Here is a 26,091-nt window from a genome sequence, read left to right on the forward strand (position 1 = left end):
GCAACGAAACATATCATTGAAGTTACTGCTGCAAGCCTATGAATATTATAGAGGATTTTCTTGTTAGAGCTCGTTATTTTTGGGAGATCGGTCTAGAAATATACGATATCATGGATTGGCTGATAAGGGGCAGCGGTCCCCAGTCTGATTGTAAAAAGATTGTTAGATTTACAGCGTTGGCGAACGGAAGAATGCAATTTACATATCAATATATATAATTATATATATATTTCTGTATATGAACGTATGTGTATAATAAAGTTTATTGTTTTAATGTGTTTAAACCTGCAAATTCCAAATAGAATATTTATAGAGTAAATCCAAAACATCTAAAATATAATCCAATCGGGCTGGCCTGGCTGTTGACTTCTGGGTGAAGCAGTCGACTCCCGACCTTTGACAATCTCCCTAGGTAGATTTTCAGCTTGGCCTTTCAACACCTTGGTGGCAGTGGAAGAACTTGGACTTGGTCGTGGATTAAGTCGATCACCATTAGAATGCCCGACGAAAAGCCTCCGGCAGGCAGTCAGTCGACCGCGGATATCCCACAGAATACCTCGCGTGAACGGAATGCAGCAACACATTTCGGTCTTGAGGACCACGAGGCTACCCAGCAGGATGCTCGGGTAACCACACTGCGACATGCCGAGGTGCGTCGCGGCTCTATGGCGCCTCCAGATAAGCGGAAGGCCTCGCAAATGCGGTTGAATACTGCAAATGAGCAATTAGCACAAACTCCACCTGTTCGGCCTCCCGTTCAAGCACCAACGCCCGAACGCAAGCCTATGGATAAGATGTCATCACGAAGCTCGTTGGTACCAGGTACGCCAATGGCGCCTCCTAAGCCGACGCGCCTCTCCGACGCGCCACGAGAAGATGACGGTGATGTTGAATCCTCTGAACCGGATACAAAAAGGGAGGCAAGAAAATCACAGAAGGTAGTGGCCGGGTCACTGACACCGACGTCATCCGAGAGCGAAGATAAGAAAGAACCCGTGGTCCAGAAGGAACCTGAAGTTCAGAAGGAACCCGAGAAGGTGGAAGAGAAACCTGCAGCTGAGCCTGATCCACCTCCACCACAACCTCAGAGGAAATCCATCGATTTTGCGCCACAGGAAGCGGCACCAATTCCGCCGCCACCCGAACGGCCAGAAGATGCGCCATTGCCACCGCCAATGATGGCGGCCTTACCGACGGATACCAGCGCAGATGAATTGCAGAGTGCGAATAGCAAGATGACCAACACGGACATTACGATCCATCCTACTAAAAGATACGCCACCAAGGCAACCAACACATCCGGAATGATCTATTCGGATGAAGAAGAAGAGGAGCCAGAGGAACTGCCCAGGCTACCGGATCAGTTCCCCGACACCGATCTGGACAACCTATTCCTGTTGGCCTGTCGGGAGGTAAAGAAGGTTGGTGCCATCACTTTGGCAAGTAACGAAAAGAAGCAGGAGTACACGACCAAACAGCACAATAAGGATCTCGTTACTTCCACAGACAACATTGTTGAGGAGGCCTTCATAAAGGCCATTAGTAATCGGTTTCCAGAACACAAGTAAGTTGGTTTTATTAGGGATTAGGAATACCCTTTTAAATACTAACATTTCTTGAGCAGTTTCATTGCCGAAGAGCGAGTTTCAAAGTCGGAAACCGGAATGGTGACCTTAACTGATGAACCCACTTGGATAATCGATCCTATCGACGGAACCATGAACTACGTCCACAATTTTCCGTACTATTGCATATCCGTGGCCTATTTGGTAAATCAGCAGACTCAGTTCGGTATTATATATAATCCGCCCATGAAGAACATGTACACGGCTCAGCTGGGCAAGGGGGCGCAGATGAACGGTGAGATGATAAGGACGACTGGACAGACCGACCTCTCCGAGGCTTTGGTTGTGCAGGAGTACAGCTCAGCCGGGAATGAGGCCCGCGACCAAGTGGCCATGGGTAATGCACAACGACTGCTAAAGAGTACCCATGCGTGAGTAGTTTTGTATATGGTAATTTTTGGGTATAAATTATGCTCCATTGCAGGTTGCGTTCAATTGGATCTTCCGCAATGGGTTTGGCAATGGTGGCCTCTGGAGTAGCAGATGCTTATTACAACTTTGGATTGCATGTCTGGGATATGGCAGCAGGAGTTTTAATAGTCACAGAGGCCGGCGGTGTGGCAATTGATCCGGCCGGAATCGAACTAGACATAATGTCTCGACGATGCTTGGCTGCATCCACAGAGCACCTTGCTCTTGAATTGGGTTCCCATCTGGAGCAGAACTATCCATCGCCACGGGACGACGAACCGAGGTCCGTAAATCCTAATGAATACGGGCCTGCACCTGAGACCAGGGACTTTACTGGCCAGACGGACTTTCCTGATTCAGAGACCCAGGATACCACGGATACCGAAATGCCAAACGAGAAACCAGCGGCGATTGCTAACTGACCACCGGAAAGGCCAGCTGAAATAAAATTTTAGTTATTTAATAAAGTGACAATGCAAGAGAACTTGCGTTTATTAAAATTTGTTTAATTGGTGTTTAAAAAAAATTATCATATTACCCATTCATTTACCGTTAAAAACTAAAAATATTTACTATCGATATGGGATCACTTTTTTGTTCGGTTCTTTCAAAAATTGTTTCTAGTAATTCTTCAATATATGGAAGTCATAAAATGCATTCTCCGAATATGTAAGTTAACGAAAAACAAAGATTTGTTTGTATTTAAAGATAATTTTGAATTTACCGTAAATATATGCGGTTTGAGTCTTCGCTATATTGTCAGTACGGTCCTTAACCAAGAATGAATATAGAATGAATTCGTGGATTATACTTTTATTAAAACGTAAAATAATCTTAAAGAAACGAAAAGCAAGACTTTAATATAAAAATTTTAGTATAATATGATTCCTGGACTACCTGTAGAATAATTGTAATGTTCTCCAATCAGAATAGTTATCTAGTATTTTATTAGTATTTCCCCAAGCTGATTAGAACTTTAGAACAGTTGCGCGTCTCGGTCACTTTGTTGATAATAGTATAATTGAATTAAAACTTGATACTTTTGGATTTGTTAGCGGTTCATTGCAAATCCAGAAATCGCAGAGGCAACACCTCTGCAAAATGGGAGACAGTGTGGATTTGGAAAAGTGCTTCGAGGTGGTCAGCAATCTGGTCTCGGAAGCTGGAAGGGTAATTAATCAACGGAAAAGCAATCGAGTGTTATGAAGCCTTATGGAATTTTCCCTTTTTTCCTGATAATATTCCCAGCTGATCGCTCGCAACAATGAAACCCGTCAGGATTTTGTGTGCAAAAGCAATGACATTGATCTGGTGACTCAGACCGACAAGGACGTAGAACAACTGCTGATGGATGGTATTCGCCGGCATTTTCCGGATCACAAGTAAGTTTGATTGAGATTTTACCAGAATTTTTTAAAAATTTGTTGTATTACAGATTTATTGGGGAAGAGGAAAGCAGCGGTGCGGAGGGAGTTAAAAAACTGACTGATGATCCCACGTGGATCATAGATCCTGTAGACGGGACCATGAACTTTGTACACGCCTTTCCCCACTCGTGCATTTCGGTGGGTCTGAAGGTGAACAAGGTCACTGAGTTGGGTCTGGTCTACAATCCCATCTTGGAGCAGCGCTTCACCGCAAGACGAGGACATGGAGCCTTCTACAATGGGAAGAGGATCCACGTGAGTGGTCAGAAGGAACTGGGCAAGGCACTGATCACCAGTGAATTTGGAACTACACGGGACGAGGCTAAGATGAAAGTCGTCAACGAGAACTTTGAGAAGATGGCCAAAAAAGCGCATGGGTAAGTAATTAACTTTTACAATATGTTTTTAAAAATGGGCTATAAGCTTGGCAATAACATTGGCTATAACCTTGAAAGGTGTTCAATAATATCACCTAAACTTTTGTTTACTGAAAAACTAACTACAATTATATCTTTCAGATTACGAGTTCTGGGTTCTGCTGCCCTTAACATGTCTATGGTTGCTCTGGGAGCCGCCGATGCCAACTATGAGTTTGGCATCCATGCTTGGGATGTTTGTGCCGGAGACTTGATTGTTCGTGAGGCTGGCGGAGTGGTCATAGATCCTGCTGGCGGAGATTTTGACATTATGTCACGAAGGGTTCTGGCAGCAGCCACTCCTCAATTGGCGCAGGAAATCACCAAAGTGCTGACGCAGTTCTATCCGTTACCTAGAGATGATTAGGCTTATAAAAAATTCTTAAAAACTGGCATTTGATGTACCTATAGCGACTTAAACAATGGATCTATATAACTCCATTCCGACCTAAAAAAACTAAAAGCATTTTAAAAATACCGACCATGTACCTAACCAAATAAGTGAATACGCCTAGTCATGGATATTCCAAATAAATTGTTTTGTGTAAACTAAAATAGCAGTTTCATGCTTGATTTTGTTTTTGTAAACATCTAGTTTGATTATCTTAAAATTTGATTGCAATTTTAAACTTATCTCTCTGCTGGCAAAATAGTTTCCTACCCCCTGATAAATCTCCACTCTTTTCCACAACTTTATCAAATCATTGAAAGACGTTTGTTTGTTTGTTTTTCTGTAATTTTATTACAATCTGCGTATGTATTTCGCTTTCTAATTAGTTTTCGCAGTGTTCTTATCGTCTTTTGTTTATTTTTTATATATTTTGTTTTCCGGCTTAGTGTTATGTATATGGTTTTTTGTTCTATTTCTTAGTAAGTTAGTAAAGCGAGCTGGCCACATATCTGATAACTCTGAATGCCCTGTACTGTGAAAGGGAATGAATGGGGTTGGCTTCACCACAGACCACATCTATCGTGGGATCTACGGAAAATGGACTTTTAGATAGTACAGAGACAGTACAGGGGCATTGCAAGGTCGAACTACCGACTCATCTTCGGGTTGTTAAGGGGTGTTATGGATTATGGAACAGCTAAGCAATGTCTTGCATATTGATATATGATATATAGTGTATATATCTGGGTTGGATCTTTGCACTGTATTCGAGTAGAGCGATTAGTGGACACGTAATAAGCCATGATCGTAGGAAGTCGGCCTTCTTGTTGTTCTTGTTCTGCTGTAGTTGTTGAGTATTTCTTGGACTATCGGTAATACCATTTAAAATTTGACACATCATTGAAAAATGTAATCAAAGCTACAGTAGGTAAAAAATTGTATCTATATATTTATTATATATCTGTATATAGTAGTTAGGTATAAGTTAATAATGTAATTAAAAATCTGTTCTTGTTTTTGTTCTTTTTTAATGCTACATTCACAAGGTTCCATTATGCGCACTGGTTTACAAAAATTAACACAGTTTTTTTTTTATTTATTGGGATTTGTGTGTGGATCGAAAATATATATGTGTAGGTTGTGGCGGAGGAGAGGTTGTTAAAAGATATAGGGATAAAGAATTGCTAGCATTGTAAGTTGCGTGTCTTCTAAGATATTGCGAATCGTAGTCTATAAATTGATGTATATAGATCTATATTGATTTCGATATTCTAGTTCAATAAGCGAAAGGTACACATGGAGCATAAAACGGCAGCCGCAAGGTCGATAGCAGCTGCCTCTACATTTAATATTTTCCTTTGTCACACTAATAAAATTTACAAAATTTTCTATATAAATTCAACAATCAATGAAGAGCTTTTAGAGAAGAATCCTTTTTGATTTTTACATACATGTATTTGATATATAGATAGGTTTAAATATATATATATAATCTTTTCATTTTGTTCGTCTGTCTGTTGGTTTTCTTCGCTTTCGTTTTTTTCCATGTAAACTTAACACACAAATTTAGCACCAATCTATTCAAAAATTGATCAAACAATTTGATTGTTCCGAGTTATACAAATGAAGCCTTAAAGCACTTAACTTAGATGGTCTCTAACCCAAGGATCTTAATCGTAAGATGTCAAATGTCTGATCTTAAGTGAGAAACTGAACACTTTCAATGGAGGTGGTTGTTGCCGCAAAGTCTCGTAAGGATCAACGGACAACTCAGTGGGTGTAGTGTGTGGGGGGAGGTTTTTTGTTTTGATTTAAAAATAATCAAGTCGCAGCGATTTAATGTTAAAAAATTAATTTAAATTTATTTACACGCAGATACAATAAACGCATCGATCTTCAATTCGAAATGGTTTAAACTAGGATTTAGATTTATCATTAATGATTTATCATTTATCATTTATCATTTATCATTTTGAATATGTATATATATTATATCGTATGGGATCTCTCCAACTTTTGCAAGCAAACGAAGTGGGTCTTTTTGCTTTTCGACTACGCTAGGTCCGTATCTCTAGATGTAACGTACACATATATCCGATATCGTTTATAGTAGTTAATATTATTTAAAAAACCAGTATTTATCGAACTTTAACGCTCGCTCTTCAGTCGAGTTCTAAATAGATGCCTTGGATATCTGGCCAATGGTGAATTTTCCTTTTTCATTTTTTTTTTGTTTTCAATTTTGGTTAGGAGTGCTGGTGGTGATGTGATGTGGTGTCTCGGAGTGGGAGCTTGATGAGTCAACAATGAAATAAATAATTTATGTTTGCGCATGGATATGTTCAGCGGGGAGTCCTAGTCGCTCTAACACTGCTAGTTTATAGTGTAATATGCATATAGGCTTAGTGAACTATCTCCAGTAATGCTGAGTAGACGTGTATCTGATCTCCGGCCCCCCCATCTTTCTTTCTATAGCTACGTTGCTTAAGCCTACAAGTGATAGAATAACTTTTCTTTTTTTTGTTTGTTGCGGTTTGCTTTGCACGGCCCTGGAATCGCTTGGATCCCCCATCCTACAGCTCGTCATCGGCCTTCGGGATGTCGAAGATCTCGGCGAAGAGGGGCGGTAGGCGCAGCTTGGTCCAGTTCATCCGCAGCCAGTCTAGGTGTGAGAAGTGCTTGGCCCCCAGGGACCTAAGCTCGGGTATCTTGGCCTCCAGCGCTGGCATTAGTTGCAGTGCCTGCGGTGATCCTGCCCGCGAACGCAGGATCTGGACGCGCAATGCCTCGGCCACCAGTTCCCTGGCCCTGCCGATCACTTTGGGCTCACTCAGTCCAGCTCGATCGGAGGCCAGCAGCACCATGGCCGAGAAGAGCCCGATCTCGGTGTCACTCAGTCCATAGGCGTTCAGTGTGTTGGCAAAGTTCAGCAAGGCGTTAACAAAGTCAGACTGTAAAGTTAAAAAAGGAAAAAAAATTAATTTAAATTAGTTTTGAAAAACATCTGTACCAGAGAACGGCAAGGGTACACCCATACAATGAGTGCACTCGAATCATATGTGCCTTTTCGGGACTCAGAGTGTGATCGGCACCCTAAAATAAGGGTGAGTGTCTTGCACAGCACATTTTGAATGTGCACAAATCGGATTGTGCGTTATGAGTGTTTGCGTTTTTGACACCCGCTCAATTTTAGGCACATGAGTCTAATGCACAGACACCCTAAACACTCATAGCAAATGAAGCGAGTGTCTGAGGCACCCATGATTTTTGGGAAAGTGAGTCGGGTGTCTTGAAAGTGAGTCGAGTGTCTCGAGATGAGTCGAGTGTCTCGAGATGAGTCGTGTGTCTTGAAATGAGTCGGGTGTTTCGGGTGTCTTCGACTGATCTGAGTGTTCCGGGTGTCTTCAGTTGTATTGCATGAGCAGGTCATTGAGGGTTAACCGAATAATTTTACATGAAAGGAAGGAAGGAAATTCCAATAATGGTCCCTTAAAACAGGCCAAATATTTTGGGATTTTCCGTGCCAGGTTATCTACCTGCTATTCGCAGTGAAATTGACTTATGAGCTGTATTCTTATATGTATTCTTGATGCAATGCCAGTTTTTTTTTTTTTTTGCGTTTTTTAAGACTTTGTCATTGAAGATTAATTACTTGTAATGATTACAAACTCTTATTGTCTAATATTAGTTACTGAAGACGGCAATAATTTTTATTATTACAAATACACTTTTCTAAGATTAAAATGAATCCAAACGGAAAACAAATTATTTTCTGATTTTTAAGGGGCTATATTTATGTTTAATTATTGGGATTTCCTTCCTTCCTTTTATGTAAAATTATTCGGTCAACCCTCAATGACCTGCTCATGCAATACAGCTGAAGACACCCGAAACACACAGATCAGTCGAAGACACCCGAAACACCCGACTCATTTCAAGACACACGACTCATCTCGAGACACTCGACTCATCTCGAGACACTCGACTCACTTTCAAGACACCCGACTCACTTTCCCAAAAATCATGGGTGTCTCAGACACTCGCTTCATTTGCTATGAGTGTTTAGGGTGTCTGTGCATTAGACTCATGTGCCTAAAATTGAGCGGGTGTCAAAAACGCAAACACCCAAAACGCACAAACCGATCTGTGCACTCGGGTGTGTGCTCTTTTGTTTCTGTTCATGAGTGCGGCACACACTCGAAATTTATGAGTGTGATTCGGGTGCCGAAAAAAGACACCCTTGACGTTCTCTGATCTGTACCCATTTTCCGATTTATTTCCTTTATTACGTATACTTAATTTTCAAAAAATTACTCACATCGTAGAGAATCTCGAGTTGCTGGCGCGTCAGATAGGCTCCATCGTCCAGTGTCAGCGTTGCCTCATTTATCAGCCGGGCCACGTGTGTCAACCAGACCTCGAAGAAGCCCAGCTTAATGAGTATGAGCTGGTCGTCTTGGGTGAAATCACAGAAGCCAGGTACGCGTTTCGCAAACTCCACAATCCGCTGCACGCCGGGCGTCACCCTGGCCGAGAACTGTTGCCACAGCCAGATCTTCTGGAACTCCAGACTCTCTGCCACTGTGCTGGCAATCTGTGGCAAGAAAGTGGATTAGGAAATGTATTCATATGTATATATTTTCCTTACTTACCCCATTTTGTGGCACCGTCACGGGGCGACGCATAAGCTCCCTGGTCAGTTCCTCCGTGTAGGAGCAGTTCAGGCGATGTGCCTGCGAAACGCACATAATAACATCGTAGACGGTCAGCTCGTTGGCCGAACCAGCCAGTCCATCGTGGCACATTCCCACCTGATGATGGGCACCGCCCAGATCTGTGCCCATGCCCACGCCCACCATGTTACCGCCCACTAGTTGCTGGTGTCCGCCCACAACAACAACACCGACGCTTACGCCGCTGCCACCGCTGGCATTACCGGTGCTATTGTTATTGTTATTATTATTGTTATTGGCACTATTGCAACCGCCCAGCTCCGATGGCGAGGAGGCGATCGAACACATTTGTGGCGTTTGTGGAGTACTCGGTGTCTTCACTCTGACGCCGCTAACATGCGGTTGCTGTTGCAGTTGCTGATGTTGCTGCTGTTGTTGATGTTGCTGCTGTTGTTGCAAGAGATGTTGCTGCTGCTGTAGTTGATTCGGGTGAAGAGTGTTGCTGGTTGTCTCATCCACATTGAGGGAGGAAGAAGCGCCTGCGGCGGCGGAGGCGGCGGCTGCTGCTCCGTTCAGCTCACGGGAACGCTTGGGAACGCGACCATAACGTACAGCTGTAAGGGTGAAAGAAAAGAGATACATAGGGTAATTAGTTAGTTAGTTAATTGCTCTCTAACAAGTTAAATACGTCAGCAGTAAGTTGCCTTTTTAAATAGACAAGTTGCAGTATTTAGTTTCGTAGTTAATTTAAATTTTGTAATATTTATCATCCCCATGACGAACTCACTTAATATTCCTGTTTTCAATTATGCATTTCAACTTCTCCATTTTCAATTTCCCTTAATTAATTAAACATATTTAAGCAAAAACATGATGGAAAATAAAAGCAATTTATTTCCAGAAATATTTAATGCTCCGCCCCAAAAGTATGCACCAAAAACCGCATATGAATTTTACAATTCCATTTAATTTTCGAACAGAAAACTAAACCTATAAAATAGTGCGTGTTTTCTTTTTCTAGCATGTATCTTATTAGTCACCTGACTATTTCAACTCGTAAACAAGTTCCCTACAAAATACACAATTAAATAGCTGAAACCAAGAGTGATGATATATACATTGTATTTAGTTGGGAAATAGGAAAAACTGGCACACGCATAAATCTTATAAATGCGTCACACACTTGTGGCTACACTTGTCGAGTATCTGTGAAAGAAAATTGCCAACATTTTTGTGCTATCAACTAGAAAATTTGCGTGTCCTACAAGATTTTATTTTTTGGCTTGTCGAAATGCGATACATTCTGTCGAGGGGAAAAATAATTAATTTCAATTTTCGCTCATCGTTTGAAGTGTTCATTAGCCAGAGGTTTGCTTTTTGGCATTTCTCGGTTTCGTTTCTATCTGCCCGTCTGTGAAAATTGCACAATGTGAAATTTTGCTTTGTGCAACCAGAGACAAAACACATATTTTATTAATTAAAATCGCATTTGGCTGCCCAAAAAACCAGCAGACAAACAAACAAAAACAAAACCAACAAAAAAAGAAACACAAGAAACAGACGCAGCTGCTCCAGTTGCCGGCTTTTAGTGTTCACTTTATCAGTGGGACATTGACCCACTGTGCTCAATATGAAAACGGAGGCAAGTGATTTCGTTGCCGCTGTGTTTTTGTTTTTCCTCTTGCCATATATGTGCCTTATGTACGGGTATTTCTTCGACTTCGTTGTTATTGTGGTCTGGCGGTAGTCGCCGCCGGCGGTTTCCAAACAAGCGGCCACAATAACAACACTAATGACGAAAGCCCCCCTTTTCGCTCTTACTATGCGTCAGCATTTCGGCCTGTCAACATCGTAAAACATCCCATCAAATCAAATAACAAACATAAAATACAGAAAAACCAAAAAACCAAATCCAAAAGTAAAAAAGAAATTTCGCATGCATTGCGCATACGCAGCGTAGACAGGCGATGCCGGAAAAGTCTTTTGCACGCAAAGCATGGTCAACAAAAAGTCTATGAACGCAATCTGGCCAAGTGAAAGATGGCCAACACACTGACCCATATCTGACACACCAAAACATGGCAGCTGTGCTGTTGTCGAGGGTCGAAAAGGTCATTAGTACCACACAGAGAGAAATGAATGGAAAGAAGTCAGACTTGCGTACTTAATACTTCCATTTGGGATAAGCTTTATCATTATTCCTAATCAGTTTTGGTTTTGGTTATCATTGTAGTTAGATCTATTGTTAAAATAATTTGAATAATATTCCTAAAAGTCATGCTGATTTGGCAAGCCAAACGTTCTAATTTGATAAGGTAAGCTCCGAAATGATGACCCATATCAGTGATAGTTTTAGCAGCTTTGGAAGACCCTGAGCTAGAGAGCTGCCCTGACCTTTGTTTGGCGGCAATATGATCCCATTACGACCGCGGGCCAGACGAGGTTTCAGTTCCAGCCTTGTCATGCTCTTAACTCTAGGTTTTCTAAGTTCTCATTGTGCTCGAGTCACGCTTTTCACCGCCCACCGAAGAGCGTTGATCATAAATCGTCTCGTTGGCGTTAATTGTCACAGCTCGTAAATTAATTATGCCATAATTCGCCACACACATAACAATAATAACAACAACAACAACAACAACAGTAGCACCCCCATATAGTCATGCATAATACACTTGGACATTGGGCTTTTGAGGCTGCTGCTCCCACCTTCGATATAAACGCTAATTGCTCATGGCGGGCACTTTTTTCGTTCTTGCTCTGTTTGTTCTAAGGTGTTTTCAATTAGCAACCGAGGGCCTTATTGATTTTGCAGATTTCACCAGGCTTCAAGACGTCGTGAAGTGGAGCAGATCATTGGATGCTTCAGCCATAATGGAATGGGAATTGAAGTATCTATCGTTGCGGAATTGGGAGCACAAGTCAGCCCACTGAATGGCCCCCCCCAGCACATAATCCCCATCATTATTTATTCAATCGACCTGGACCTGAATCTGGAAACCTGGACATGCACATGGTCCCTCTCGTAGCTCCCATCGCACATCGCACATCTCGCCTGTCACCTGTCACCACCCACGGAGCAGTTCCCATTGAGACCAGGTCAACACCATCCATTACACACGCTTCGGGCCAAGTTGGGGAGCCCACATAAATAAGCAGAGCGTTGCTGGCCTAAGCTCGAACTTTTTTTTTTCCCAGCTAAAAGCATCTTAAGTGATTTAGTGCAGCCAAATGACGACCAGGGTAAAGGGAAGGGGACTGGGGAGTTGAAGAGTGAGAAGTGGCAAGCGAGAAGGGGTCGGAAAAACTCGTTTAGGCCAGATTCTCAGGCAGAAGCACACTTGGGAAAATGAATTTGATGTCTGAAATCTTAGAGTTAAGTTTTTCAATCTTATGGCTCAAAATGAGGTTTCCTGTTGAAAAAATCTTAACTAAAATCTAAAATCTTTTCTAAATAAGGTCCACTTTTTTTTCTAGTGCACAAAGCTGAGGGGGTGGGGTTTCTCGCTAAGCTGAGCTCCCACTTCTGGCCGGGGCAAAAAAGGATTTAGGTCACCGAAATCTGAGGCAGCAGAAAGAAGTGCGAGCAGCGGCAGCGGCAGCATCGCCTCGTAAAGTGGCCAAATGTTGCCCGCATTTAGCTTGATTTTCTTTTTTTTTTTCCTGCTCAACTTTTGGTCGTAGTCTTTCGTCGCTTTTCGGACCAAAAGCGGGCCATTAGCATGCGAAGAGGGCCAAAATGCCAACTGCCAACAGGCAACATCCAACTGCCAAAGCACCGAGCTCCGTGCTCCAGTAACACATGCACAGACACGGATATATACATTATATATATATATATATATATAGTTTGATATTTTTTCGGCTTTATCGTGCGCATGAATGGCCCCGTCCCGCTCCTCAACTTCCTAGCCATAACCCCCTGCCACCCATTTGGTGACCTCGTTTGAGGTCGTTCGTTCACCTGTCGCTGCTGGCTGCACTTTATGCACTCTACATTTGCATGACTGCCTGAGTGTATGTATATGTGTGTGTGTGTTTGGGGCTGTGTGTGTGTGCGGGGCTATGTGTGTTTACCCAGTTACGAAATTGTCCAAAATGCTGCGGCTTACTGCCGGGTGAAAGTTTGTTGTTTGTTTGCTGGGCCACAGAGCAGACCCCTAAAGATAGCTACTTAAAATACCCTAACTGGGTGTTGGGAATATATTTTCTGGATTAAAAAGTAGTTAAGTATAACTTTAATTTGCTTAAGAAACTTACTCTTCCGAAAAATGATGAAGAAATGTCTTTAAAGATTGAATTTCTTTAGTGTGATTCCCCGTGAGTAGTTTTACCTTAAATTTAAGGTTTAAATAATAGTTTCTTCTATTTAAATAACAAGTACTAAAGGATTATGATTGTATTTTCTAATATGACAAGTTATAATCTTAAATATTTATTTAGACATTTTATAGACTAAGCCAAGTTAGCCAGAGAGTTCTTTGAAACCCTTTTCCTTATCCAAGCTGATAGACCCCATAAAAGTTAACCCAATTCAACTCCAATTTTCCCGGAATGACTGGGTAAAAGTGTATGCATTTCTTTTTTTTTTTCGTGGCGTGCACAAAACTAAACATTACTTTTGAAGCTTCTTTTGTTTGTTTTCATATGCACCTGGGTGTGCCAGTCAGCCAGTCAGCCAGTCGGCGAGTGAGCGAGTGTCGCTCTATCTGGAACAGCTAAAATTGTTAGTTGCGTGCTAAATTTGTTGCTTTTTCTCTTCTGCTAGTTGGCTAAAGCAACAACAACAACAAGGGTATTTCGCACGCAGCAACCGCCCACACGCCCCAGGCAACAGCAACAACTACAACAACATAAGCGGTAGCAACAATAACAAGCTCAAAAAAAAACTGGAAAATTGTGTCAAGCAATTTGCGTAAATTATCGCCATGCTGTTGGGCGCTGCTCGTTGGATTTTTGCCTATTCGCCGCTGCCTATTCATGAGGACAATTGCAGTTTAATGACCGTTCAAATTAACTTTGCCTCACTTCGATTTGCCATGACATATATTTATTTGATTTGATTTTGCCCCGATTCCAATAGCAATGTGTCTTGAAGAGGCAGCTATGAATGTGATGGTTATTAAAAATACTTTCAAAGAGTTATAAGTTATATAGAATAAGAATTAGTCCCGATTGGCTGGGCAATTTTTCACATTTTGTGGGAAATCACAAACGAAATTTTCGCGATCAAACCACATGCCACGTTCGCAGTGGCGTAAAACTGGAGTACTTTCCACGCAGGTGCAAAATAGTTGACAATGCTGAGGATGTGGAATATTCTCTCCGTGGTAGCTACATTTTACATTTGCATCGTAGCAAGTTCCTATTGCAGAAGAACCGCCTCCTCCAGGCGTGTTTGAGGATGAGCATTGGCCATCCGATCTCGGACACTGACCAGGCGCACAGGCATTCAAGCTTAAGCTGAAGATCTGACCCGCTGGGCACTTCTCTTTCTCATAAGAACCAATGCCGCAAAGGATATAGCCAGAACAGTCATCGCAATCGGGTAACAAATCGCCAGCCTGGTGACCAGAGCACACGCAAATGGCATCAGCACTGCAAGGATATAGCTCTCCATAGGTAGGATAACATTCGAGGATCAGAAGTCCTCCTAGGAATAGCAGAACTGCAAAGTGCGAGGGTATTCTTAGGTAGAGGATATGTAAAGTAAATCCTTCTAGTGCTTACCCAACTTCATGCTTTCAGCAATATCTTTGGCTTGTAACTAATTATTTGCAGTAATTGCAAGGCATTTTATAGGCTTTGATTGGAGTTACATAAATGCTAGACAAACTACGGCATTTATTGACTCTGCAATTGACCCAACTCCCAAGGGAACTCCCACGGGAACTCCCCAACCAACCACTTCAGATAGTGTCCAAGCTAATGTTTATTTTATAACCAATCACTGCTAATGGTATTAGGCTGAATAAAACTGAAGTTAAGTCGATGGATAACCATTATCATCATCATCATCATGATCATGATCATCATATGCACATATAGCACGTGTTCGCACATTTTACGTTTTTGGGGCAGGGCAAACAGTCAGAATATGAATAAAAAATCGAGCGAGAAATCAAAGGCAGCCAGCAGAGCGGCCATATATGCAAATTTTGAACTGACCTACTCCCATAAGAAAATCAAATAAAGCCAAGCGAAACGATACGAAACGAAACTAAATCGACTCCGACTCCGACTCCGTCTCCGATGGAGAACGGGGGAATAATATCAAAAATACCAAAAAAGAAAAAAAAAGCGATGGCTAAATATTTATGCAAATCCTGAACGGAGGGCGTCGATCTCAAGTCAATCAATCAGATTGACAGCGGGTGTTTGACAGATTCCAATGGCAAATTGCGGGCAATTAGCGGAGATTTTTTGGAGAAAGGCTTTCCCTGAAGTGTAAATGGAATCCACCCCTGGCCGTCTATAAAAGCGACAAAAGGTTGTTGTGTCTTTTGGCTCTGCCTTCCATTCACATGCTCATCTAAGTTGCTGACCCGCCTTCAAAATCCCCAAACCCAGAGTTCCCCACAGCGACCACTCACATATATCTATCTATATATGTATATATCTATATCTATATATCTATGTAGGTATACATAATTCACTTAAGCGCGCTCAACGAAGCGAGATGAATGACCTCAATTTGAATAGTTGTCCATATAGCCAGCGCGATTCCCCCTGAATTCTTCCATCCCATCGTTCTCTTGGACTTTTTCGGGTGCCATTTAAATCAACAAAAGCCACCGCCTACTTTTTTTTTGACAATCTCTTACTGCCTTTAACATTCTGTTTTCATGTTGATTGCATTCTTGTAAAATTATTCAAATGCTCCACAATTTTCGGGGCCAGTTTTCTCCCATAAAGCCGAGAATCGGGGTTATAATTATAGTGCTGAAAAGGAGTGGCTGCCCCGACGCCTTCGTCTTTGCCATACATCTGTGGCAGCAGCCATCGTTATAACGATATAACCATCATCGTCATCATCATCATTATTATCTTCGCTGTCGCAGTCGTTGCCGCTGGCATCGTTTTTCTTTTTTCTGTTTTTATCTATTTGACACAATTCTCTGGGCAAAGTTGAGTTCTCTTCGGAGTCCCCCTTACCCCCCTTTACCAACCCGGATTTTTGTTTAGTGACACAGTTTATATAGCGTTCTCTTTTTTTTCTTTTTTTTTTTTTTTTGTTTTGACTACCTAATTAGATAAAAGAGCTGAGAGAATCTTGGGTGGTTGGACTCTCGCTGATAGAGTGGCTAGATCGAAGCCAGAAAATAACCATTTAATGGGTAGAAATTTAGATAAATTACCAGCGACAAGGCTTCATCAGAAATCTGTAATAACTGGCGCGCTTCACGTCCGGCCATAAACATTTCAATTAGCCAGCAGCTTAGCGCAGATTATCGTTAGCAAACTGCCAAAAACCAAAAATATAAAGGCACTGAAAGAAATTTTTATGAATATATAAAAGAAATTGGTTTTTTAAAAGAAAGAAAAAGAGCAGGAAAAGTTTAAAGTTTAACAGAAATTGAAAGAATTTTTCATGTTTGAAAGTTCTTTTAATGTTACAGTTTGAAAGTCACTGCTTAAAACTTAAAGTTTTTAGCAGAAACCCAATTTAACAGCATTTCTTTCAGTGCTTTTCCAGTCGATTTACAATATCATTAAGAGTATTTTGAACCTGCTCGAAAAATCATTTGGCATTAAAAAAGAAACCGCATTATAGAATCGAGATTACGGTCAGGAAAAATGTGCAAAAAAATTGAAAGCGCGCGGAATGAAAAGCGCTAAACTGCAGCCGCATTAAATGAATTCTGCGCAGTGTAGATTCCGTGGAATTACCACATCATTAAACGTATTTTGAACTTGCCCGAAAAAGCATTTTCTTAAACCGCATTTATATGGGCTGCTGCGTCAGAATCGAAAATGAATTCCAGCCTCGAATTAGGCATGCAAAATTCAAAATTAAAGCGGCCTGAATCAAAAGAGCGTTTAACTGCCGGAAGCCAGTCTAACTGTAAAACCCCAAAGCGGCCAAACAAGTTGAGAGAGCAACTCGGCGTATGAGTAATGCCAATGAATTATCGCCCCAAGACGTGCGATTTTGTAGGGGCCTTATCAAATATTTGTACTAAAATGTGCGGCTAAATTAAAACAAAGGCAAAAAACCAAACAAACAAACAAACAACAAAAAAGTCAGACAGCCGAAAAAAAAAGAAGAGAAGAGGAAAAATAGGTTCTGATGCTCCAATTTGATAAGCGGCGGGCGCATTAGCAATTAGCGAATTAAATGCCAGCCCAGCGAGCGCGCGTTTGTGCTATAAATGTTTCAATGAACTAAAGAAAACAAAAACTAAAACCAAATCAAAAGCCTTCGGATCCCATCTATCTGTTTGAGGGAATGAAAAACCTAAAACCTAATGAAAAAAACAAACAATTAAATTAGCCAAAAGGCAAAACGTCAGGCCGACAAGACAAAAATGCGAATCGACAGGGCAAAACTAGAACGCCGCCACATTTGTGAAATGCCAAAGACACACGCATCTATCTATGAAACGGATACTTAAGTACTGAAAGAGCCACAGATACAGATACATTCAGAAGATGAGATCAACGCTCCCAAACAGATCCGTTGATCGTCGACTGGTGCCGGGTGATCGATCGTTAGGGCAGCAGCTGCTGGCAGCCAGGCAAGAATCAGGCAATCCAATCGAATTCGAACCCCGTGATTGATTGAATTAATAATACGAATTAACAGCGCCAAGTAGGTAAGATCAATGATCGCGAGCCAAGTGGAACGGCAGGCGTTTCGTGGGCGCTTTCATCTGCAGAAGCTGCCGGGAGTGTCTGAAGCTATCAAAACACCAGAGATATGGATCAAAATAGTCGGTAATCATCTCTAGGTGGATTGATCACTTAACTCGGAAGCTAACTAGTTGAGTGAGAAAAACTATTAACTTGAAGTTATACTAACAAGAGGTTTACTATTGATTTATTTCTGCTTTTAAACTTTCAACTTTCAGAACTATTAAAAAAAATAACAAAGAAAGGTATGCTTAAGAGCTTAACATAGTTTATCTAGTATGATGAAATTCTGAGAATGGATGTCTGATTTCTAGAAAGTGTTTAAGGAGAAGAAACTACATAAATCAGCATGAACAACATTTTTAATTTATATATTTTTAAGAATTTTTGTAAGCTTTTTTTGATAATTTTAATGTTTGATGATTATTTTTTGAAAGTTTAAAATGCAATTTTCAATGATTGATTAAAACTTTTCAAAAATTTCACAAGCCTTGCTTGCTAATTAAATTATAAATGCTGTCAATTATTAATCATTAACAGTCCGAAGCTAATAAATATATTTCAAAGTTAGTTTTTGGCTTTCAAATTAAGATAAATATAAATTAAATTACAAGTTAAATCAAAGAAGTTAATGTCTTATTGGGATTTCTAATTGATCTTCAAAACTGTTTCTCTGAGAAAATATAATCACATTACTGATCAGCGACTTAAGTCTGCCCCTCGATTTGCTGATCCCATGTAAGACTCATTGCCTTCCCTTTCGAATCTCGGCATAATCAGATGCCGCCGCTTGGCATCGATATCAGCAGCTTCCTGTCCGACGGCCCCTACTGTCTCAGCATAATAAGATCAACATCAGATCCGTCACCATATTGTCAATGAAAGTCAACAAGAGTCGTTGTCTTCATTATGAGGAGCACTCTCGCCCAGATACTCCATACATACTATATATATATATATATATATATGAAGAAGCAGACGATCATTGACCGGGACGGAGAGTTGCAAGCGCGTGAGTGATTTCCCCCGTCAGTTGGTTCCACCGTTCTCCATCCGCCTCCCCCCCTTTCACCACTATTCCTCCAGATCCTTTCAGGGCACTGGCCAGTGGCTACCGATCGGTGGTTATAAGGGGGAAATCGGGAATGGGGACCAGTGCGTTGAACTATAAACGTCGTTCTTCGTCGTTGTTCTTGCTGGGGCATTTCATTCTTGACTTTTTGCGCTGTGCGTCGTTTGGCAACGTCATCGTCATCAGCGGGGCAGGCGATTACGATCGTCATCATTATGAGAGTCTGGCCTGGAGTTCGCCTGCTTGTTTTGCAATATCATAATCAGTGGCCCTCCTCAGCTCTCTCTCTCCCCCTGACCATCGTAGCCACCAAGCTCATTTAGCAATTCGGATTCGGCGGTGCAACGAACGCGAAATTCAGCTTTTTTTTTTTGGGGTAAATTTCGGTAAGTTGTTCTGACTCCATATCGGTATATATATATATATATATATATATTCCCTTCGAGTTTCTTACTTCTGCACAGTAAACAAATTTTTGGGTTTTCTTAAAAGCAGTTCAAGGATTTTTCGATAAGAAAGATTAATCTTGAAAATTGTATTTTAGCGAAGAAAAAATATTTCTTATTTATGATTACTAACTTTGTTTAAAAAAAATGTTATGTTACTGTATTTAGTAAGTAAAAAACTGATAAAAATATTTTGCTTACTAATAATAACGGGGAATTAATCAAAATATTTGAAAATGTCTGACTTCTTAGAAAATTTTCAAAAATAAAAAAGAACTGATAAAAAGTGTTTAAAAACCTAAATTTAAAGTTAAGAAAGATCTAAATTTTCTTCAAGTGTCAATCGATCAGCTGTTGGTTGGCGTTGCTGCTGGGTTCATCGATGTTGCTGATGTTGCTAGTGTGGCTGCCGTTGCCGCCTTGAGGTCGATCCCTTTGTGGGCTCTTCTGCTCTGCTTGCGGATTGCTATCAAAATGCAGCGCTGTCGGTGCTTCACCCTTTGCAGTCGCCTTGCCGCCGTCTGTCCGCTTTCCCTTCCCCCTCCCATTCCCTTTCCCAACCACTTCCCCCGTCGCCCTGTAAAGTGTCAATGCACTTGTTCTTGTTTCAACCAGCAGCGTGTGTGCCTTTGTGTTTCTCTGTTTGTGCGACTGCGAGATTGTGTGATTGTGTTTGCCGGCGCAGTGCGTGTGTGCTTGACTGCGTCGTCTTCACGTGCGTCGTCTCCTGCTGTTTGGGCTGACCCCCCTCCCGCTTACCCTGACTGCTTCTCCTCAGCATAAGCCCCTGGCCAAGCCCCGCACTCCTCCACCTTGCCATCTACCCCGGGGCACCCAGGTTGCTCAATCCTTTTGGCTTTCCGTTTTTCAAGCACTGTTCCTACAGCAACCTTTGCACTCGGAAAGTTTTGGGTAACTTTATTTATTATCTAAGTTATAACTAAGTTGGAATCGGTTTTCCCTATTTTCCTTCCAAAAAAATCTTATTTAGCCCGTAACAAAGCCAAAAATGGTCCAAATATGGAAAGTTATACCTCGTTGAGCTTGTATTTTTATCTCTATTAAAATGGAAATTAAATCTAAAAAAAATATTGACCCTGACTAGAAATCGAAAATTTGGTTTATCCCGAACCTAACCTAAAGAGCATACCGAATTTCTCTCGGTGTACTCAATCCCTTTCCTTGCAACGTCGCCTGGTCGTCGTCTGCCTCGAGTGCCTGCCCAGCCTGGCAGCCCCCGCCTGCACGTGCCCCGCTCTATCCTCAGTCTTTACCACACCCCTTACACCACCGTGAATCGCCCCAGCAGCTGGGTCGTTGCTTCGTTTGTTCGCTGGCTGCCTTTGCACTTTGGTGCATCCTTGTCTGGCGTTTGAACTTTTTGTGCTGCGTTGTTTGGCGTGCAATCTTTGTTCGGCAGACGTCTGGCTCGCATCGGTATTGGTGAGTATCTGTGTGCGAGTGCCAGTGCGTGTGTGTGTGTGTCTGTGTGTGTGCATTGGCATTTGACTCCATTTAAAGTTTGTTTCGCTTTATTTTGCAAATAAAATTAACTCCAACGATTGCCAGAGCATGGAAGTGCAAGTGAAAATTGCTAAAGATGGAGTTGCCAAGTGCTATTCCTCTCTCTTTCTTTCTGTGTGTGTGCGTGTGTGTTTGTCTTGAAGCTCTTTTGCACTTTCCCACCTCCTCCTTGGTGATTGCTTTTTGTGGCACCTAACATGGAGGAGATGCCTCCTACCCCCAGCATAACCCATCCAACTCTGTCTGTCGTTTGCTAATGAGCTGAGCTGGCTACGCATAAATATGAAATGGGCACACATTAGCTCAAGGGTTTGGGAGTTTCCAAAGGGTAAAGGGGAGGGTATAACTTAGACGGAGGTACTAAAGAGCAGGATCTGAGAGTGCAGTGGATTGCAGACCTTGCTGGTAAGTGCTTTAAAAGAGATTTACTATGCAAAGTGCGGCTGGAACTAAAGATTTTACATAAATTATGGGTGTACTTTAAAAGCTGCAAATGCAGGCCTCTGGAGATAAGTATATATACTAATTATTATTATTAGTATACCCATAAAACTCTTAACTTGTTTTCATTGTTATTATTACCCCGAACAACAACCAACAGCACCCATTCAATAGAGCTTAATTAAGACAATTTGCCAAGTTAATAGCTGCGCCTACTTTAACCCAAATCCACTTCGTCGAAATCATGTTAGGCGTGTTAGACATTTCCCAGCGACCCCGATCCACGCGTTTAACCCACTTTAAACTTGTCTGTTTTCGGGGCACACAGTCACAGTCATTAGCCAGCCGACAAAAACTCCATCTTTATCTGCAGATCCATCGCATGTCTCATCGGTTGGAGCCTCGGAAACAGCCTCTGTTTTTCTGTTTTTCTGCCTTTGGCTCCGCTGAGAGCCATCAACAGCATTTAATAGGCTCATCAACACACGGAGTCGTCGTCGTCGTCGTCGTTGCAGCTCCACCCAAGCAAAACCCCTTAAGCCCCCCGAGAAACCCCTTCTCTCCCATCACCTAGGCAACCGACAAAAACCACCTGTACAACATTTTAATACATTTTGTAATAAAAACAGACGTCATTAAATGGCGACTCGCAAAGTAACTGGCGAGATATGCTTCTCCGACTCTGACTCTGACTCTCTGGCACCTCCTAACTTACACCCCCACTCTGCTGCTACAGTGGAAACAGTTACTGGCGACGCCCCTGTCCATTCCATGCCATTCCACTCAGTTCAGTTCACTTCGTTTTGGTTTGGTTTAGTTCTGTGGGGTTTGAATCCACTCGGTTCTTGGCTCGGTTCTGTTCTGTTTAGCGCTCTGAATGGAGCAGCCGACCCGTCTCCATTTGTGGCAGGCCCCAGTCGTGGCTGTATGGCTATAGCCTCTGTCTGTCAATCACATGTTGTTAGTGCACCGGGGGAAAAACTAAGAGATAAACCCTTCATGCCTGTATTTGGCATCTTTCCGTTTACCTAACTTTGTGTTTCTAATAAACAAAGTTCTTTATTTTTATGGCAATTATTTTTCCAAAGTTATTTCTCTCAGTGCTTCGTGTAAACACAACATTAAATGCACTTATTAAACGGATATTTAGCGTGCTTCTGTTTCTTCATCAACATCATTATTATCATTTGTGGTTATGCTCGCCACCTTGCCACATTTGTGGTCTGATCTAGAGCCTCTCGAGTCTACTACAACAAAACAATGAGCTGGAATACCATAGAGATATAAGAGGTAGGTGGTAGTGAGGGCGTCTGGCATTTGAGTTCTTAGAATTTAGAGGCCATTTCTTGTTTTTACAACCAGCAAGCCAGTGCAACTCAGTGACTGGGTATCAGTGGATGTATCTTTTTTCTTACTGTATCTCGACCTGCCAATGCAGCCAAGCGAATCATTTTGCGGCGGCTGCCAGTCCAAATCAAAACTAAAACAGTTTGCGGTATATTCTTGGCACAAAACTGTCAATTATGACGAGGGCTAACCAAACACAATGGCCCACTAAAATGGAATTTTGAAAGTTCTCCTCCAGTTCGAGTGGCAAAACTATATTCGAATATCATTCTGTTTTCTGTACATACTCGTATCTTTTGGATATATTTGGTTATTTGGCCATCTGAACCAATCCATATTGGTTCATTAATGTCAACGGACAATGCGAACCCAACCCATTCGCTGGCTAATGACACACAAAGCAGACGAAATAATAATTATAATGAATAAATAACAAGAAACGCACAGATACAAATGTATCTATCTGCCTGAAATGCTGAACTGGCAATAGAAATTATGTAGGTCAATTTTGTAATAAACTAGACGGCAAAAGCCAGAACTTTGCGAGAGATTCCCAGATTCCCGGCCAGAATCCGTCGGAATTAGAGCTGCAAATGATTTTCAGCTGATTTCAGGCGGCACCCAGAGTTATGAACCCCTTCTTTCTCTTTTTTTTTTTTGGCTTTTTTTTGGTCTCTTGGCCAAGTCAATTACCCTGAGTTGGGTAATTGGCCCCAGCGCCGCTCTCAGCTTAACTGTTAATGGGCGCTTGACTTGGTTTTTTGGCTTAACGGTAACAGAAGCCACCGCTCGGCGACTTTTTGGTCAATGAGCTTCGGATTCAGATACAGATACAGATACAGATACACAGATACAGAGAGTTCTTGGTTCTCAGAGTATCTTACTATCTCATGGATACATATTTTAGTGGCTGTGCTAGTTTAGCCCCGCTCGGCAGATGATTTCATGCTTTTGAGATTTAATTGTTATTCATTTCGGTCGACTGTCGTCTGTGTGTTTGTGATTTTTTTTTTTTGTTTTTATTGTTTTTGTTTTTCTGCCTTACGTTTTAGTTTCATTTTTGGCTTTGGCCAAACCTTGAACCGCACGAGTTCAGTTTATTGGCCGCTTTTTTACTACAAATACCGTTCGTTCGCTTCGCTTGGCTTCGACTGACTTTTCGATGATGACGCCGCCGAATGTTGATTATGACGATAAAGATCATCATCAGCATGGCTGTTTTTTTGCTGTTGGTTATTCGATGGGTAGGTATATATTTGCTCAGGCTTAAGGATGTATGTATCTATATATCCTACTCCTCCTTCTCCTCCTTCTTATCCTTCTCCTCCTTCTCCTCCTGCTGCTGCTGCTAGTGCTCCTTTGATAAAGGTGAAACCTGGCCAAAAAGTTGGTGCCTTCTTAACCCAGTTGTTGTAGCACATCATTTATTTACTAGTGCTTTCCGTTACCTTTTAGTATAGGCACTTAAAAATGGCCAACTAATCTCTTGAGATGTGCCCAAGCTTGGAGTAACTAACAAAAATGTAACTAAATTGCTTTAAAAACAAACTAAGTTAAACCTTTTTATGAATGAAAGAAAGATGGATGAATCTCATTCCACTACCATTAACTATTCCTCCTACATTCTAGGGTATTCCCCAGTCGTTTCCCATCTGACCTATGCATTTGATTCGCTTAGCAAAAAGCTGAAAACGCACAAGGACAACACTTAATGTTAATGAACTCGGCAAACAAGTGCACGAGTATGAGTTCGAGTGTATCTCCATCTGTATCTGTGTATCGTATCCACGTATCTATGTGCCTATGTATATCTCGGGGCATTGTTTGTATAGTTTTGCGAATTTGTCAACTATTTTATGCGAGGCCCCGGCGGCCATATGTATGTAGATAGATATAGATAGCCCACAGTGTTGTTGTTTTACAAACATAATATGCCAACGATACATACATAGGCTGCCGAGATTCAACGAGATCCAACGAGAACGAAACCCGAGCTCAAGTCAAAGCAGCAGAAGCAGCTGCCATTAGCCCTAATAGGAATCGGTTGCTCTATGCACCTGTTCGTTCCTGGCCGTGGTCTTTATGTTTCCGGTTCTGATTAGAAGCAGCGGCGGAGGGAATCTCGAATCCCAAGGAATGCAAATCAATTGCCTTACGGGCCAAAAGGAGTCAAATCAAAACCCACACAAAAAATCGCCTCAACCAGTTTCGCAATTGCAAACCAGTTTTTTGGGTTGCCCAGTTTGTAATGCTAAATATATATATATAGATATAGATTTATATATATATACGAAGGAAAATGGCAATTGGCAAGCAAATAGGAAGTAAAATTGGCCCACCACAAAGACAGGAAGTGCGCTGACCCCGCGGATTCGGATGATTAGTCAGCGATTGTCGAGTGATAACTCGATATATATTGCGTATACGCCGTGTATGCTAAATACACATACGCAGCCTCTGTAACCCCGGATTTTCCCCCCGGAAATGAACCGAAATAAGAAGAAAAAAAGAAACAAGCATTTACCATTCAGCTCCTGCCGCGGAGGTTATCCAAAAATAGGCTCTCCTTCTGCTTTTTAAATTTCGGAAACTTCACTTAAGCTGGTTTTCTTTTCTTTTTCTTATATTTTTCTTGCTTTAATTTCACTGCTCTGCTTTTTGGTTAAATTTTATTTTTCTTTTTTTTTTTTTTTTTGGGGGGAGACTAAAGAAGAGGAGTTCTTCTGCTCTGGGATTTTGAAATTCAAATCACACAATGCCCCGAAATCAATTTATGCAACCGCAGGCGGGTGCGATTGCTTCGGTTTCTATATATATTTTATATATTTTCGTATTGAACGCACTTTTATGTAAAGTTTTGGGCCGGGAATTGATACACAAAACGATGTTTGTTTGTTTGTTGGTTTGTTTGTTTGCTTGCCAGCCAGTGTGTTGTTGCTGCTGTTGGGTGGGGTGTTGCTGCTGCTGCTGCTGTTGCTGCCGTTGCTGCTTGATGTTGCTGCTGTGACTTGGCGATTTTTTTTTTTGTATATTTCGGAGCGTTCGAGTGCCGCGCGCTTTGAGCAACGAGAGACAACTGAAAACGACAGCGAAACGAAAAGTGGCCAACGCTGCTGGCGTCGCTGTCACTGGTGACGTCGACGCTAGCAGAGGCAGCAAAGCTTTTACAGCACGCCAGCAGCAGCAGCAGGAGCAGCCGAAGCAGCAACAAAAACACGGCAGCAACACCAGCTGAAGAATACACCAAGCAAAACAAAGAAGCGAAAAGAGCTGGCGGCTTGGAAATCAGAAAGAGAGAGACATAAAAAACAGAACAAGAAGGCTATAGACATAGGAAAGAGATGGCTGCATGGAGAGAGAGAGAGCATAGAGAGAGCTTTTAGCGGAGCAACAGAACTTTCAAATGCAGCAGGAAGCATTGCAGTTGCAGCGGCGTCAGCAGAGCACCAATTGAAATTGAGTAACAAG

At 41.8% G+C, this 26,091-nt stretch overlaps 4 protein-coding genes across 4 annotated transcripts in view; 2 read left to right on the forward strand and 2 right to left on the reverse strand.

The window, feature by feature from the left end:
* The first annotated feature begins 345 nt into the window (after positions 1-345).
* Positions 346-2,540, forward strand: LOC108114171 (proteoglycan 4). The gene is made up of 4 exons (XM_041818169.1): positions 346-995; positions 1,047-1,564; positions 1,625-1,996; positions 2,050-2,540. The coding sequence occupies exons 1-4, from the start codon at positions 498-500 to the stop codon at positions 2,456-2,458; spliced, it is 1,797 nt and encodes a 598-aa protein (XP_041674103.1). The 5' UTR covers positions 346-497; the 3' UTR covers positions 2,459-2,540.
* A 479-nt stretch (positions 2,541-3,019) lies between these two features.
* On the forward strand, positions 3,020-4,434 carry LOC108114172 (inositol monophosphatase 1). Its single transcript, XM_017224967.2, has 4 exons — positions 3,020-3,206; positions 3,285-3,418; positions 3,472-3,840; positions 3,982-4,434. Exons 1-4 carry the CDS (start codon positions 3,138-3,140, stop codon positions 4,244-4,246), a joined length of 837 nt encoding a protein of 278 aa, XP_017080456.2. The 5' UTR covers positions 3,020-3,137; the 3' UTR covers positions 4,247-4,434.
* Positions 4,435-6,105: 1,671 nt separating this feature from the next.
* Positions 6,106-26,091, reverse strand: part of LOC108114169 (ecdysone-induced protein 78C) — a 32,544-nt gene continuing 12,558 nt past the window's right edge. Inside the window, exons 5-7 of the mRNA XM_017224963.2 lie at positions 8,923-9,557; positions 8,589-8,864; positions 6,106-7,221 (exon numbers count right to left, since the gene is read on the reverse strand). Coding sequence (XP_017080452.2) covers positions 6,844-7,221; positions 8,589-8,864; positions 8,923-9,557 — 1,289 coding nt within the window. The 3' untranslated portion in view covers positions 6,106-6,843. The remainder of the gene's footprint in view (positions 7,222-8,588; positions 8,865-8,922; positions 9,558-26,091) is intronic.
* On the reverse strand, positions 14,106-14,680 carry LOC121530018 (chitin-binding domain protein cbd-1). The gene is made up of 2 exons (XM_041818342.1): positions 14,671-14,680; positions 14,106-14,608 (listed from the first exon to the last, which is right to left on the reverse strand). Exons 1-2 carry the CDS (start codon positions 14,678-14,680, stop codon positions 14,106-14,108), a joined length of 513 nt encoding a protein of 170 aa, XP_041674276.1.

Source organism: Drosophila eugracilis, unplaced genomic scaffold, assembly GCF_018153835.1.
Source record: "Drosophila eugracilis isolate 14026-0451.02 unplaced genomic scaffold, ASM1815383v1 contig_2154, whole genome shotgun sequence".
Lineage (NCBI taxonomy): Eukaryota > Metazoa > Arthropoda > Insecta > Diptera > Drosophilidae > Drosophila > Drosophila eugracilis.

Coding starts and splice junctions, on each gene's coding strand:
- LOC108114172 (XM_017224967.2), top strand. CDS start 3,138: ATGGGAGACAGTGTGGATTTGGAAAAGTGCTTCGAGGTGGTCAGCAAT. Junction 3,207..3,284: donor TGGTCTCGGAAGCTGGAAGG/GTAATTAATCAA, acceptor TAATATTCCCAG/CTGATCGCTCGCAACAATGA. Junction 3,841..3,981: donor ATGGCCAAAAAAGCGCATGG/GTAAGTAATTAA, acceptor TATATCTTTCAG/ATTACGAGTTCTGGGTTCTG.
- LOC108114171 (XM_041818169.1), top strand. CDS start 498: ATGCCCGACGAAAAGCCTCCGGCAGGCAGTCAGTCGACCGCGGATATC. Junction 996..1,046: donor GCGAAGATAAGAAAGAACCC/GTGGTCCAGAAG, acceptor AAGGTGGAAGAG/AAACCTGCAGCTGAGCCTGA. Junction 1,997..2,049: donor CTGCTAAAGAGTACCCATGC/GTGAGTAGTTTT, acceptor GCTCCATTGCAG/GTTGCGTTCAATTGGATCTT.